The sequence below is a fragment of the Myodes glareolus genome, chromosome 9 (genome assembly GCF_982192425.1).
Source record: "Myodes glareolus chromosome 9, mMyoGla1.1, whole genome shotgun sequence".
In the NCBI taxonomy this organism is placed as follows: Eukaryota; Metazoa; Chordata; class Mammalia; order Rodentia; family Cricetidae; genus Myodes; species Myodes glareolus.
The window spans coordinates 87996602-88009955 of record NC_142034.1 but is presented as its reverse complement, the minus strand read 5'-3'; the positions used below and the strand labels follow the sequence as shown (position 1 = coordinate 88009955).

Here is a 13354-nt window from a genome sequence, read left to right as displayed (position 1 = left end):
CCTTGGGCCACTCACCTAAATTCTGTGGATTGTACTGCCTCTGTTTTTGACTCTGAATTAATTCTTAGTGATTTCATTAGACAAGTAGTTGCTCCTTCTAACAACTACTGTGGCCCCTTAGCTCCCTGACCTCCTCTCACATCTCAGCTTCAGACTTGGTCCCTGATTGTTCTGATCCTCCTGTACATCAGTTTCATACACACAGCCCTCTGGCCACAGCCTCAACTCTCTGGTTTATTATCCAACACCAAGGGCCTTCCATCCATCCATCCCAAACTCCTTTTTCTCAGTCCCTCTTCTTCCTGCTCCCATTTCTCTCCTAATCTGGCACATATTACCTAACCAACCTCTGGACTCGATCCTTGAGGTGTACTTGAAGGACCACTGTCTGCTCTCACTTCATCACGCCTGCTTGGTGAAGTCATAGTACTTAAATCCAAGCTGCCATCCATTCCTTTTTGCACCTGTGCAGTTGAACGATGGTCAGATGTCACTGAAAATCCCTGACCATGAATCTCCAGGGTCTCGTCCAGCTGCCTGCAATCCTCCTGCCTTCCTTTATTCCTTCTAGCTGTACACTTTCTCTCTTGCATTGTCTCTGTAACTATCTTATCTCATTCCATCTATCCATCAATCTCTCCATCATTAATCCATCCATCATCCATCTATCCATCCATCCCATCCATCACCCATCCATCCATCCATCATCATCTATCCATCCATCCATCCATCCATCCATCAATCCATCACCCATCCATCCTCCATCCATCCATCCATCCATCTATCCATCCATCCATCACCCATCCATCCATCCATCTATCACCCATCCATCCATCCATTCATCCTCCATTCATCCATCCATCCATCCATCATCCATCCATCCATCCATCATCCATCCATCCATCACCCATCCATCCATCCATCCTCCATCCATCCATCCATCATCCATCCATCCATCCATCATCCATCCATCACCCATCCATCCATCCATCATCCATCCATCATCCATCCATCCAACCATCCATCCATCCAACCATCCATCCATCCATCCATCCATCCATCCATCCATCCATCCATCACCCATCCATCCATCCTCCATCCATCCAACTATTACCCATCCAGCCATTCACTATCTATCCTTTATTATTTTTTCCAAGACAAGGTTTCTTTGGAGCCTGTCCTGAAAATAGTTTTGTAGACCAGGTTGGCCTTGAACTCATAGAGACCCACCTGTCTCTGCCTCTCGAGTGCTGGGATTAAAGGTGGTCGCCACGACCACCTGGCTTATCTATTTTTTGAGACATGGTCTCATATGCAGACCAGGCTGGACTGGAACTTGTGACAATCCTCCTGCTTCTACCTCCTAAGGGGCATGAACCAAGACACTTGGCTCTTTCCTCCGCTCCTGTACATATTTAATTTTCTTTGCCCATTTCTCCCTAAACCTCTATTATCTGCTTTCCCTCCCTTCCAACAACAGTCAACCTGATTTTCTACTTTTCTGCAGAAACTGAGGCAGCCAGAGAAAGAAGGATTTCCTCCAGTGCTAACTCCTGTTTGCCTATGGCACTGTGGCGCAGGCTCTGCACCCTGGAGTCTGTGTTTTTCCTATTCTGCCACATGAGCTGTGAATGCTGAGCCCTCCTCTGTTCATGTGGTCACACAACTTTTCTTGCCAACTCAAGGCTGTCATGTCAGAGATCTTTCTTTGTCTCCCAGTGGTGAGACACTCCCTCTTCTGATGGATTTACCCTACCAGCACACCAAGACACTATTAGATGCCCTTCCCAAAACACTTATTTTATTCCCACTTCCCCTTTCATATCCATCTTTACAAAACCTCTCAAGCTCATACTAACCCCCTGTACTCATTGCTCCCCATTCTTGTTTTCTTCTGGCTCCTGCTACTGTGCAGAAATCTCATCAAGGCCTTGAGAGATCCCTCCATGGTCAAGCCCCATGCTGACATGTTCTTTTTATGTCTGAACCTATCTGACAAGAGGGAAACTATCCCCCCAGCCCCAGTTACTATTACTATGTGTTGGAGATGAAACACACATGCCGTAGTAGGCATGTGGACATCAAACAACAAATTTTCAGATTGTATTTTTCCCACTTTCTGTCTTGCATGGATTTCTGGGATTGAACTGTCCAGCCTTGACTGGCAAGCTCTTTTACCCACAGTGGCATCTCCCCAGCTGTGGTCATCTAGCCTTGGGGGTTCAGTGCTGCTGCTAGGGCTGATGCTGACTCCCAAAGTACAGCCCTACCTGACCTTCTAAGGTCAGTACTGTGCCTCTTAGTCATTTCCAGCTCGATATGTTACTGAATTCTTGTTCTGTCCCTTGCGTATCTTTCCCCCTCCAAACATTCATACCACCTCCCCCTATTCCTTTCTTTCCTCACTCCCCACATCCAATCTATCAGGAAACCCTCCCCACCTTTATTTTTTTAACATTGGGGTAAATTTTATATAACCCAAATCTCACCATTGTTAGTTGCCTACCCAAGGTGTGGTCCCTGGGATAGTCAAAACGTTGGCAGGCATTGTCATTATCTAAGTCCATGACGCTCGGATCCCACAAAGAGCAGTCGTTCTGTATGCCCCTTCCCACAGCCCCTAACTTTCAGCCTTCAGATCTGCTGTGGTTCCGGACATTTCATACAAATGGTTCATCACTGTGGGGCTCGACAAGTGGTACATTTTTATTCTTTTTCTTTTCTTTTATTTTTTCAAGACAGGGCTTCTCTGTGTAACAGTTCTGGATGTACTGGAACTCCCTCTGTAGACCAGGCTGGCCTTGAATTTACATAGATCCACTTGCCTCCGCCTCCCAAGCACTGGGATTAAAGGCGTGCACCACTACCACCACCTGGCACATTTCTTTCCTCTTTGTAGCAGAATGCTATCCCACTGTATGACTAGTCCAAGTTTTATCTATCCACTTATCCAGTGATGGATATTTGACCGGTTCATACTTTTTAAAAATAATGCTGCTATGAACTTTCATGTGTGAAGTTTGCTTTGAATACCTATTGCTATGGTTTGTTTTCCCCACTCTGTTAAAGTCCCCAGGGGGTGTTACTGGGTGGTAGTGGCATCTTTTTAAGTTTGGCCTTGTGCTAGGTTCATAGGTCATTTGGGGTATGAAGCAGTTTTTGTGTGGCTCTTTGGGTTTTGTTATTTTACCCCCTTCTTTGAAGCAGGGTCTCAGGCATGCCCAGTCTGATCTTGCACTCCCTACGTAGTTGAGAATGACTTTAAACTTCTGATCCTTTTGTCTCTGCTTCTGGTGGTGCTGAGGTTACAGTCACATGCCACCTCATCTGCTTTATGTGATGCTGAGCATGACTGTGGGGTGTCAGGTACGCTAGGCAAGCACTGTAGCTACTCAGAGCATCCCCAACCCACCCTTAGAGGTCTTGAGTGGACTGTTAGTAAAGCGTCCAGCCTGCCCCTCTTCTGTCCTCTGAGATGTGACCATGCTCACACAAGCGATTCTACTCTTGACATCAGCCACGCTGTGATGTAGCCCTCTCAGGAACAGAACTGTCTGTCTGTCACCATGCTCTTCTCGACCTTCCGAATTGTGAGTTAAATGAACCCTTTTCACTTTTCAAGCCTTAGGTGGTTCATTACAGCTGACAAAAACTCTCTGGTTCCCTTGTTTCTAAAATTATCTTGGTGTGGATTTTTTTCTGCTTCATTTCTATTACATTTATTTTAAAACAAGAGGAATATGTGTTGACTTCTTGCCACTTCTGCCACCTCTACTCTCCTGGCTCATTATACCACACTGCCTGGACTTGTAGACTTAGCTTCTCTGCTTCATGTCTTTGAGCCACTTATCATTACAGTAACCAAATGACTCCCCAAATATGGAGCAGATGAGGCCATTTCCTTAGAAGACATCTCTCAGTGGCAAAGCCAAGGTCATTAGAATGACCTTGAAGGATCCATGGACCTGCCTCATGATCTCTCTGCTGTAGCCTCCATTTTTCTCTGGTGTTTTGAGGCAGGGTCTCTCTCTTTAGTCTTAAACTTATTGTCCTCTTGTCTCAGCCTCCTCAGTGCTGGTATTACAGGTCAGTACTGTCTTGCCTAGCTGTGCTCCTTCTCAGGCTTGATAGGTGCACACCTATCTCTGGATCATCAGGATAGCAAGCCCCTCTGCCTAGCACCCTCTTTCCTAATAGCATTTTCTGACTCTTCTTTCCTCCTACTTCTTTCAAGTTTAACTCAAGTGTAACTGAAGCCAATGCCACCCATCATGCTGAAGATGCATCCCTATCCAACCTCCGATATCCCAGGGCCCCTCACTGTGTTCAAGCCTCCTTCTGAATCAGTAATCACGTTCTCACATGCAATGCTTTCTGGGAAATATTTATTCTTCGTTGTGCACTCACTTGCCATGTGTGATCTACCACAGAGGGAATTTAAACATTTATTTATTTATTTGTTTGTTTTTTGATATAGGGTCTCTGTATGTAGTCCCAAATGTCTCAGAACTCTCTATGTAGACTAGAATGGCCTCCAACTCACAGTGTTCCTCTTGCCTCTGCCTCCTGAACAGTGGGATTCAAGGCGTGTTCTATCACAGTCAGCCCCTAAAAATTTATTTTATTCTCTGATGTCTCCTACACAATGATGCTTGATACAAACAGATACTCAGTGAGTACCCATGAAATGAATGAAGGAACTAGAACCCTCCTGGTAAAATCGACCCTATAGAGCAAAATGCAACAGAGGATTCCTCCATACCTGCCCAAGAAACATGTCTGTTGGGGGTCAGGCGTAACTCCTTATCCTGGGACTTTTATGGGACACTAATGTTGCTATTGACATGGAATAAAGGCATAGAATAGCCCTCTCTGGGAAGCAATCTGACAGCTATGGTCCACCTGTTATCTATGGGAGCACATTCAGTCTTTGAATGACATGGGAACTCACACGGCTGAGGACACAGCTCTGGGTCATGTGAGGGCCTGTAGCTCAGTGGCAGAGCATTGGTCTAGAATACATTGCCCGCGTTCCAGTCCCAACATCACAAAGACAAAACAACACGAAAGTCCTTTAAGGGTGTTATTCTGCCTGGTGTGGCGGCACACCATTTTAACCCCAGCATCTGAGAGGCAGAGGCGGGTGGTCCTCTGTGGCTCCACCTGCCTGCATGATGAGTTCCAGACCACGCAGGGCTGCTGTATAGTGAGACCCTGACCAAAAAAAAAATGCCATTCACAATAGCTAAGAAATGGGACCAGCCTAGATGTCTGCTAACAAATGAATGGATAAGAAAATGTGGTCTTTGTACACAAAATGATTTTATTTAGTTGTAAAGAAAAGTGGAATCATGCCATTTGCAGGAAAATGGATAGAAATTCTCATGCTAAGTAAAATAAGCTGGACTCTGGCAAATGACATGTTTCCTGTCGTATGGGAATCCTATTCTCTCTCTCTCTCTCTCTCTCTCTCTCTCTCTCTCTCTCTCTCTCTCTCTCGTTTCTTGAGACAGGGTTTCTCTGTGTAGCTTGGAGCCTGTCCTGGAACTTGCTCTGTAGACCAGACTGGCCTCGAACTCACAGAGATCCACCTGCCTCTGCCTCCTGAGTTCTTGGATTAAAGGTGTGCACCACCACTGCCTGGCTGGGAATCCTATTGTTATATGTGTGTACGTGTGTGTTTCAAGTAGAATTATGGCGTTCATATTGCTTTTCAGAGAAGTTCTTCCATGTCTCTGAGTCTAGTGTCAAAGTCAAGCCTGACCATGAGAAAGAAGGAAGAAATCCTGAGAGAGAGAGAGAGAGAGAGAGAGAGAGAGAGAGAGAGAGAAACTAAACAGATATGATATAAAGCCAGAAGGGGGGATGATGTGGGGAAGGGAGGGACAATGGTTCTTCGGAATGTAGTATAGTTGGGGGTATATAAGAAAAAAGTATGTATGGAAATGCCATAATGAAACCCATTGATTTGTATTTTAAAATACCAAATAAATAAATAAACAAAGAAATAAAAATAAAAGGAAATACAGGTTTGACATTACTTTGAAAAGCACATTGGAGGCCTGGGGAGACGGCCCAGACAGTAAGTGCTTCCTTTGTAAGCATGAGGACCTGAGCTCAGATCTCCAGCACCCACACACAGTCCTGGGTATGGCAGACATGCCTGTAATCCTAGAGCTGAGGAGTCAGATGCAGGCAGGTCCCCAGGGCTTGCTCCAAGCCCAGCAGGAGGCGGTGAGAGACTGGGAAAGATACATTGCTCCACACACATACATATACATGCACAACACACACACATACCCACACACACAAACACACACACTACACTGAAAGAGAGAGAGAGAGAGAGAGAGAGAGAGAGAGAGAGAGAGAGAGAGAGAAAGCAAGCATAAATGATAAATGCCTGGCTTTAGTTTAGCAGCAGCACACACAGCATGCTCACTGTGGCCAGGTGGGTGGACAGGACACTGGTTTCCATCTTGGGATATTTATGGCCACTTGTCATAACATTTTATACCACTTCCAGGTGTCACCTGCACTATTATTTATTTACTAATCTAAAAAACAAATGTGACCCCCCTTTTTTTTAAACTCAGGAAGATACATTTAGAAAAGGACCTCCCCACTGTTGCCACACAAACCAAAAACTAACTGTAAAACTGAAAAAGAGGAGACGAAGCCACACGCTTTCCTGAAAACCCCATTGAGGTCTCTCTCTGCCAGAGAGTGAGCCCTAGACCAGTTCTCTTGGCTGAAAGATGTTCAAGGGGGGTTGTTACATGCCAGCACTAAGTGATAGAGCACCGAGACCCTGAGAAGTGACCACCCCCACCCCCGGTGCTCATGGCACTGAACCCCTCGTTTGTGTACCATGTAAACCTGCCCAAATTTCACCAGAGACAGACAGGACTTGTGGGGAATGTCAGGAAAAGCATGTGAAGTCCTTGTCCTCACCAGCCTCCTTCAAACGAGGAGCTCCTGCCCTACCCCATGCTCTCCTCAGTGAGCACATCTCTGAGCAGAAAAGTTGTTGCTTTAAAGCAAACTTATTTATCTGGGGAGAGGAGTTCCTGCCACAGCCTAGTGTAGGTCAGAGGACAACTTGTGAGGATTGGTTCTCTCCCTCCACCATGTGGGTCCCGGGGATTGAGCTCAGGTTGCCAGACTTGTCAGCAAACGCCTCTACCCACTGAACCATCTTGTCTGCCCAAGACCAGGGATTTTAAAGAGCACTCCTGCGAACGGGACCTCTTAGGTTAGCTCCTTTTTCCTTCTTCTCCTTTTCCTTGTCGGTATCGGCCTCGTTCCTTCTCTTCCTCTTCCTTCTCCTGTTTGTTCTTTTAACTTTCCTTGCTTGCTTTCTTCCTTCCTTCATGTGTTTCCTCCTTCCTTCCTTCACTTCTTTCGCTCCTTCCTTCCTTCAGTCCTTCCTCACTCCTAAGCTGATAAGTTTCTGATAAACTTTGTTTCTCATGGCAAACCTGTGAAGCCTCTGTTTAAGACATGCATCATATCCTGGCCCCTTCAGGGGCAGTTCAGGTCCTTCTAGTCCCTTTGGAATGGCAAGTGTGATGGAAGACAGGTCCCCTAAACAAGCCATCTGTCCAGAGGTGTGATGATGAGGTGGGTGCTAGCAATACAGCCACTCCTCATAGCTACCTTTTCTTTCTCCTCCTCTCCACAGCACGGGACCACGTTGCCACGGCTGCCACCACCACCACTGTACTCTCTCTGACAATGGTCGCAGCACCTTCCAGCGTTGAGGGTAAATATGCAAAGAAGGTGACATGAAATGGGTGTGGCTCTCAGAGAGATTAAGGACAGTCCCATTCAGCTGTAGCATGCCTTTGGCTTGTGCATTCAAGACTCTTCAGGAAGGAAGGGTAAAAGGGAACATGGCTCACTACACTCCTTCTAAAATGTTTATTTACCTCCAGTGTCTGGGGCTTATCCCTTACTAAAGGGATACATTAGCTCAGTCTGAAAGTGCCTCTGGAGGTTTCTCCCAGATTCCCAGAACAGTATGCTAGCATGTCTCCACTCCACTGCCGCTCTGGTTAATGAACGTGAGATCATCCCTCACTGTGTGCCTGGCTGCGTCACCGTTGGCACACTCCGAGAGCTGAGTGTAATTGTTACCATCATTTTGCAGTTGAGAAGACTAAGGCTCAGAAAGCTTGAGATGTTCGTGTAAGTCACACAGCAAGCGAATGGAGTGGTAAGGCCAGAATCGGCGCTGGGGAATGTACCCAGACTCTGACGTCAGAAGGACGTGGTGATAGTGTTCCGGCTGGCACTGGTCCACTGTGTCCAAGATTGAGAAGTTTCCTCTGTGCGATTTCCCCTGCACCAGGGTTCTTGGATGGACTTGGAGCATTTCCTACATCAGCAACAGTCACTTTCTTCCAGAGAGCTGTTTCCAAACAGCACGGGTTCTTCTGGATTCCAGAGAGAAAGCGACAGCCCGTTCTTTGCGTTCCTCCTTACTACGTCTTTTTTAATTTTGCGATTTGAGACAGAATCTTTCTGTGTTGGCCTGGCTGTCCTGTCCTGACTACATCTTAATTGCCTCTTCTACTTAGGTTGTGAGTAGCAGGTCCAACCACTCTGCGAGTCTCCTAAGTGGCAAATGAAGGCTGATTGAGGCAGGGCGTGCGGGTGAGCCAGCGCCAGAACCGCTCATCTTTGCTGAGCCCATTCTCCAAGGGTCAGCTGGTGGGAGCAGGAGGCTGCAGGTGTGGTCCTGCCTGCCCTGGCTGCTCTCCCGGCTCCCGTTCTCAGCTGCCACTGCAGCTTCTGCGAATCCGCCCTTTATTTTAGACTCTCTCTAATTGTTTCTGGATTCAATTTGGCTGGACTTGGTTCAAATTGATTTGATTCCCACTTATCCAGTCTCCATGAAGCCCTGAGATTAGGAAAGCCATCTTGCTGTTCAGAAAACCTTGATAATCACATTTTTCTTTTTCTTTTTTCTTTTTTTTTCCCCCCCAGAGAAGTAGGAACAGGGCTGAGGGTCTTGGTGAGTCTGTGAAAGGTTTCGTTTGGGCCTTGGGAGCAGCAGGTAGCTATGTGTCCCCTTCTGTGGGCTTCTCTTCGCCCACTTCTGGCTGAGTCATTTCTAGGAAGGCCAGTGTTAAACAAGGCAGTGTGAGGCATATTTGTGCGGGGCAGGATTTGGTCCTTCGTTCCCCAAGCTGAGACGGATGTACTCTGCCTCCACCGTCACTGGGTGTCTTCTCAGATACGCTTCTCTTCCCTCCTCCAACTCAAAAAGGTCTCTACAGAAATGTCACCTGCACAGCCAGGCTTTCTAAATAAAGGGGCTCTTCCTTCCACTCTTCAGGTAACCCCCCTGTCCTGTTTTGTTTGTCTTCATAGCACTTACCATTGCACACATGCGTGCATGTGTGTGCGCGCGCGTGTGTGTATGTGTGTGCATGTGTGTGTAAGGCTTTCCTAGAGATATTTTAATTGAAAATGGTAGAGAGTTGGGGACAAAGTCCTGCCAAACAATGGAGGAGAGAGGAAGGCTTGGCAGGGCGTCAGAGCTGGCAGCTTCCGATGAAACATAGGGAGGAGCCAGCTTTAGCCACAGGCTCCAGCTGCTTTGCTTGACTGGAGATACTGGTTTCGGTTCCTAAAGGTGTGCAAACTGCCACAGTTGATCCCAGAAGTGAATAACTGTTGTGAGAGGCACCAAGGCAGCCCTGGGCTTCAAGCAGCTCTGGCTTCCTTTCCCATTCTGAGGGATGGACAGGTCATCTCCTGAGAGTGGGTACGGCTATGGTCTCCTGGAATTTGGGAAGCCCTGTCTTGGGTTTTCTTCATTCTTCTTCTGTGGCACGCACAGCCAGACGAGCTCACCTTTGCCTGCTTGCTGGAAGTTGGCCCTGCTCGACCCGATCTGTCCAATACTGCATCCATCTACACATCCCCATTTCTTTGTCTTCTATCTTCCCTGAGGACAAGCACTTTGTCCTGTTCCCGACTGCCTTACACCTACTACACCGAATATCTCCAGCATCTCTTCTGGATGGGTGGATGAGTAGAGGGATGGATGAACAGAGGAGTGGGCAGGGAACCTCATTTCACCAACTTCTCGCTTATCTTATGAAGTAGATCATCTTTCCCCCACAGTGCCTCCTTACGTGACCATGTGCAAGCTTCTTGTGTCCTGTTGACTTTTGTTTATAGCCTTCTTTCAGCCTTCAGTCAGCATTGCTCACACTCTTTCTTCAGGCTCAGTTTGACACAGGCCCTTCTATATTGTGCCATGTTTTCATGTGTATTCAAAAATACACACACACAGACTCTCACACACAGACACAAATGCCAGCATACACACACAGACTCTCTCTCTCTCTCTCCAACTCTTTCTTTCTCTCTCTCACACAGTATACACACTTACTTGAGTGTAAGTAAGTGTGTTAATTATCCACTGCTGTATCCTAAGAATCTCCCATGGTACTACTCTATGGATACATTTTGGGTAAATAATTGAGCAGACATCTTTGGGAACAGACTTCCTTCTATCTATGATAATACTTGCTTTTCATATGTGTTTCACCGGGGACACCTCTGAAGGTCAGGAGCAGGGGCTTAGGCATCTGTGCTAACTCACTGCTTTGCTAGTAGTGATAACATTGACATGAGAGAAGTCAGGCCAGGGCTTTACCTAGAAGAAGTTCTTACTATTCTTCTATAGGGTGCCCTTCCCAGAGAAGGAAACTCCCTACAGAGACTGGGTCACTAGCACTAGGCCTTTTGGTTTACTAATGAGAGAGAGAGAGAGAGAGAGAGAGAGAGAGAGAGAGAGAGAGGAAAGAGAGAGAGAATTTGAACTGTGCATTTCTGCTATAGACCACTCTGCCAGCTGAGTCCTGCTGGACTAGGAAGGGCTCTCAGAAAAGTTATTTCAACAGAACAGATGTGAAGTGGTCAGAAAATGCCCCCAGAACACCTGCTTCACGGTCCTTTCATCTTCCTGGACATGATCCCGCAGTGCCCTGGGTCGCCAGCACTAGAGTTTGGCCAGCCAGGGTAAGACCCTCCCCCAGACGGCCAGCAGTCTGCCAGGACAGCCACCTCCCAGGGAGTTACTGCTGTCCGCCGGCAGCCAAGCCTTACCTGTCACGTAGTTCTTCAAATCCAGCTCATTGCTGAGTGGATTGTTGTTCTTGAACATGTACAGGTTGAAGGGGGCCGGCTCTTTGCCCACATTCCTCCACATGGTATAGTCAGGGGATGTCCACCGCCCCGCCAGCACGTCATAATCACGCTGAGTAAAGTGGACAAGCTTGGTGAGGGGGTCGTAGAGGCCTCCGTGGAAGCCAATGACCATCTGGAAGTCAGGGTTGGAGTCATAGTAGATCTCCCCGTAGGCTGTGTACTGCAGCTGCTTGATCATGAGGCCATTGATGCTGAACACAGCCAGAGGGGTCCCGGTGTTATCTGAGGCAACATAGTACTCCTCCCCGCTGCTGCTCTCCATGGCAAAGAGGTGGCCCTGGAGGTCATAGTAGAGCGAGGTGATCTCGGAGTTGGAATGGTTGTAGACATGGGTGATACGCGTGGGGTTGTGGAGGTCGGAGTAGAAGTACTGCAGGTGGTGGCCCAGGTTGGTCTTGTAGGAAGCCCGTCGGCCCACGCCGTCGTAGCGGTACTGCACGCTCCACCCGCTGGCCTTGTTGTATGCTCTCGTTAGAAGGCCCTTGGAATTGTACTCGAAGATGTCCGACCCTCGCTGGCACAGATAGCCGTCATCATCGATTTTGTATTGCACGTCTCCCAGCCTGGTTATCCGGTCACGGAGGTCATAGCGCAAGGGCATGAGGCGGGCACTGTTTCCCGGGTTTAGCAGGTGCAGGTTCCCATTGAGGTCATAGCTATAGCGCCAGGTAGGTCGGTCGTTGACTGCCACACTCTGGAGCTGGCCATCCCCGTCATAGTCGTAGGTGTACTTTGTGGTGTTGGCGTAGGGCCCTAATTTCAGTTCCCGCTTGATGACCCTGCCCATGCTGTCGTATTGCACGGTCATCCAGTACATGAGGGACCGGAACATCTCATACTGCACTTCCTTGATGCGCCCATGCGTGTCAAAATGCTTGCTGAGCGTCATGACGGCGGTGGTGATGATCTGGTTGATGTCATAGTAGATGACCCCAAACTTGCCAAAGTGTTCCACCTTGCCGGAAATCTCGTCGTAGCGGTAGAGGTCAACCGGAAGGGGCGTCTCACTGATGACGGGCTTGATGCTGGCGATGCGGAAGCTGTTGTCGTGATAGGTGTAGTCGAACCTGGCGTTGATCATGCCTTCCTCAGAGAACCTGTAAATCTGCTTGTCCACAAGGGGCCCCACTTTCCGGTACCTGATGGTACAGGAGAAGCCCCCGCTTTGGAGATTGACCATCTTCAGCACGCCGGTTGTCTCGTCGTAGCCGAAGGTAACAGCTGTGCTGTCGTAGACGATCTCCGATAACTTGGAGAGCTTCCCGTACTTGTAAAACACCTGGCGCCCGGTGCCCAAGAAAGATGTCTTTAGGATGCGGCCATCGTCGCTGTAGTCAAAGATGACGGACGCGTTGCTTTCAGGCGGGTTGTAAATGTTTCGGATGTAGCCGATGGAGGTGTGTGTGGACATGCTGTGCCGGGCCACACTGGGCATGGTGACGGCGTGGAGGCGGTCAGACGAGTCATACTCGAATATGTACTGACGTTGGCTCTGCAGCAGGAGGACCATGGACTGGGGAGGAAATAGGAACAGAAGAGCTGAACTTTTTTGACCAAGCACCCAAGTATTAGAATTAACCCCATTTCCCTGTGTGTCAGTCCAAAAGTCATAGAGGGTAGGGAACTTCTTCCCTTTCTTTTTTCCTTTTGTTCTTTCTTTTCTTTTCTTTCATTTTCTTTTCCTTCCCTTCCTCTCTCCCTCCCTTCTTCCTTCCCTCCTTCCCTCCCTCCCTCCCTTCTGAGACAAAATTTTTACTTAGACCAGGCTGACCACAGAAATTCACCTGCCTCCCAAGCACTGGGATTTTAGGTGTGCACCTCCACACTTGACTGTGTGTGGAGATTTGTTCAAAGACTAAATGGGTCCATGTGGTACTAATGGTTCATGGTCACTCAAAGAAGACCTTAATGACCATCTTATGAGAGTTATACATAGTGGGCCTCGGTAGGGCGTGTGCCCCGCAAAAGATGATCTAACTTTGCCTGTAGTGAGTGTGAGGGTCTGGAGTAGTGGAAAGCATGGGGTTTGCTCCCAGGTTCAATGATAAGAACGCTGTTTAGAGCTGACCTGCCATTGGTCACACCGGAGAGAGGTGTGCATGCTAGTTTTACCGCCTTTGATAAA

At 48.0% G+C, this 13354-nt stretch overlaps 1 protein-coding gene across 4 annotated transcripts in view; it reads right to left on the bottom strand.

The window, feature by feature from the left end:
* The window catches only part of Tenm2 (teneurin transmembrane protein 2), a 1241175-nt gene that overhangs the window by 5613 nt on the left and 1222208 nt on the right, over positions 1-13354 (bottom strand). For all 4 annotated transcript variants that reach the window (XM_085694277.2, XM_085694278.2, XM_085694281.2 and 1 more), the window contains one exon: positions 11128-12742. In XM_085694277.2, the coding sequence (XP_085550403.1) occupies positions 11128-12742 (1615 nt within the window). The remainder of the gene's footprint in view (positions 1-11127; positions 12743-13354) is intronic.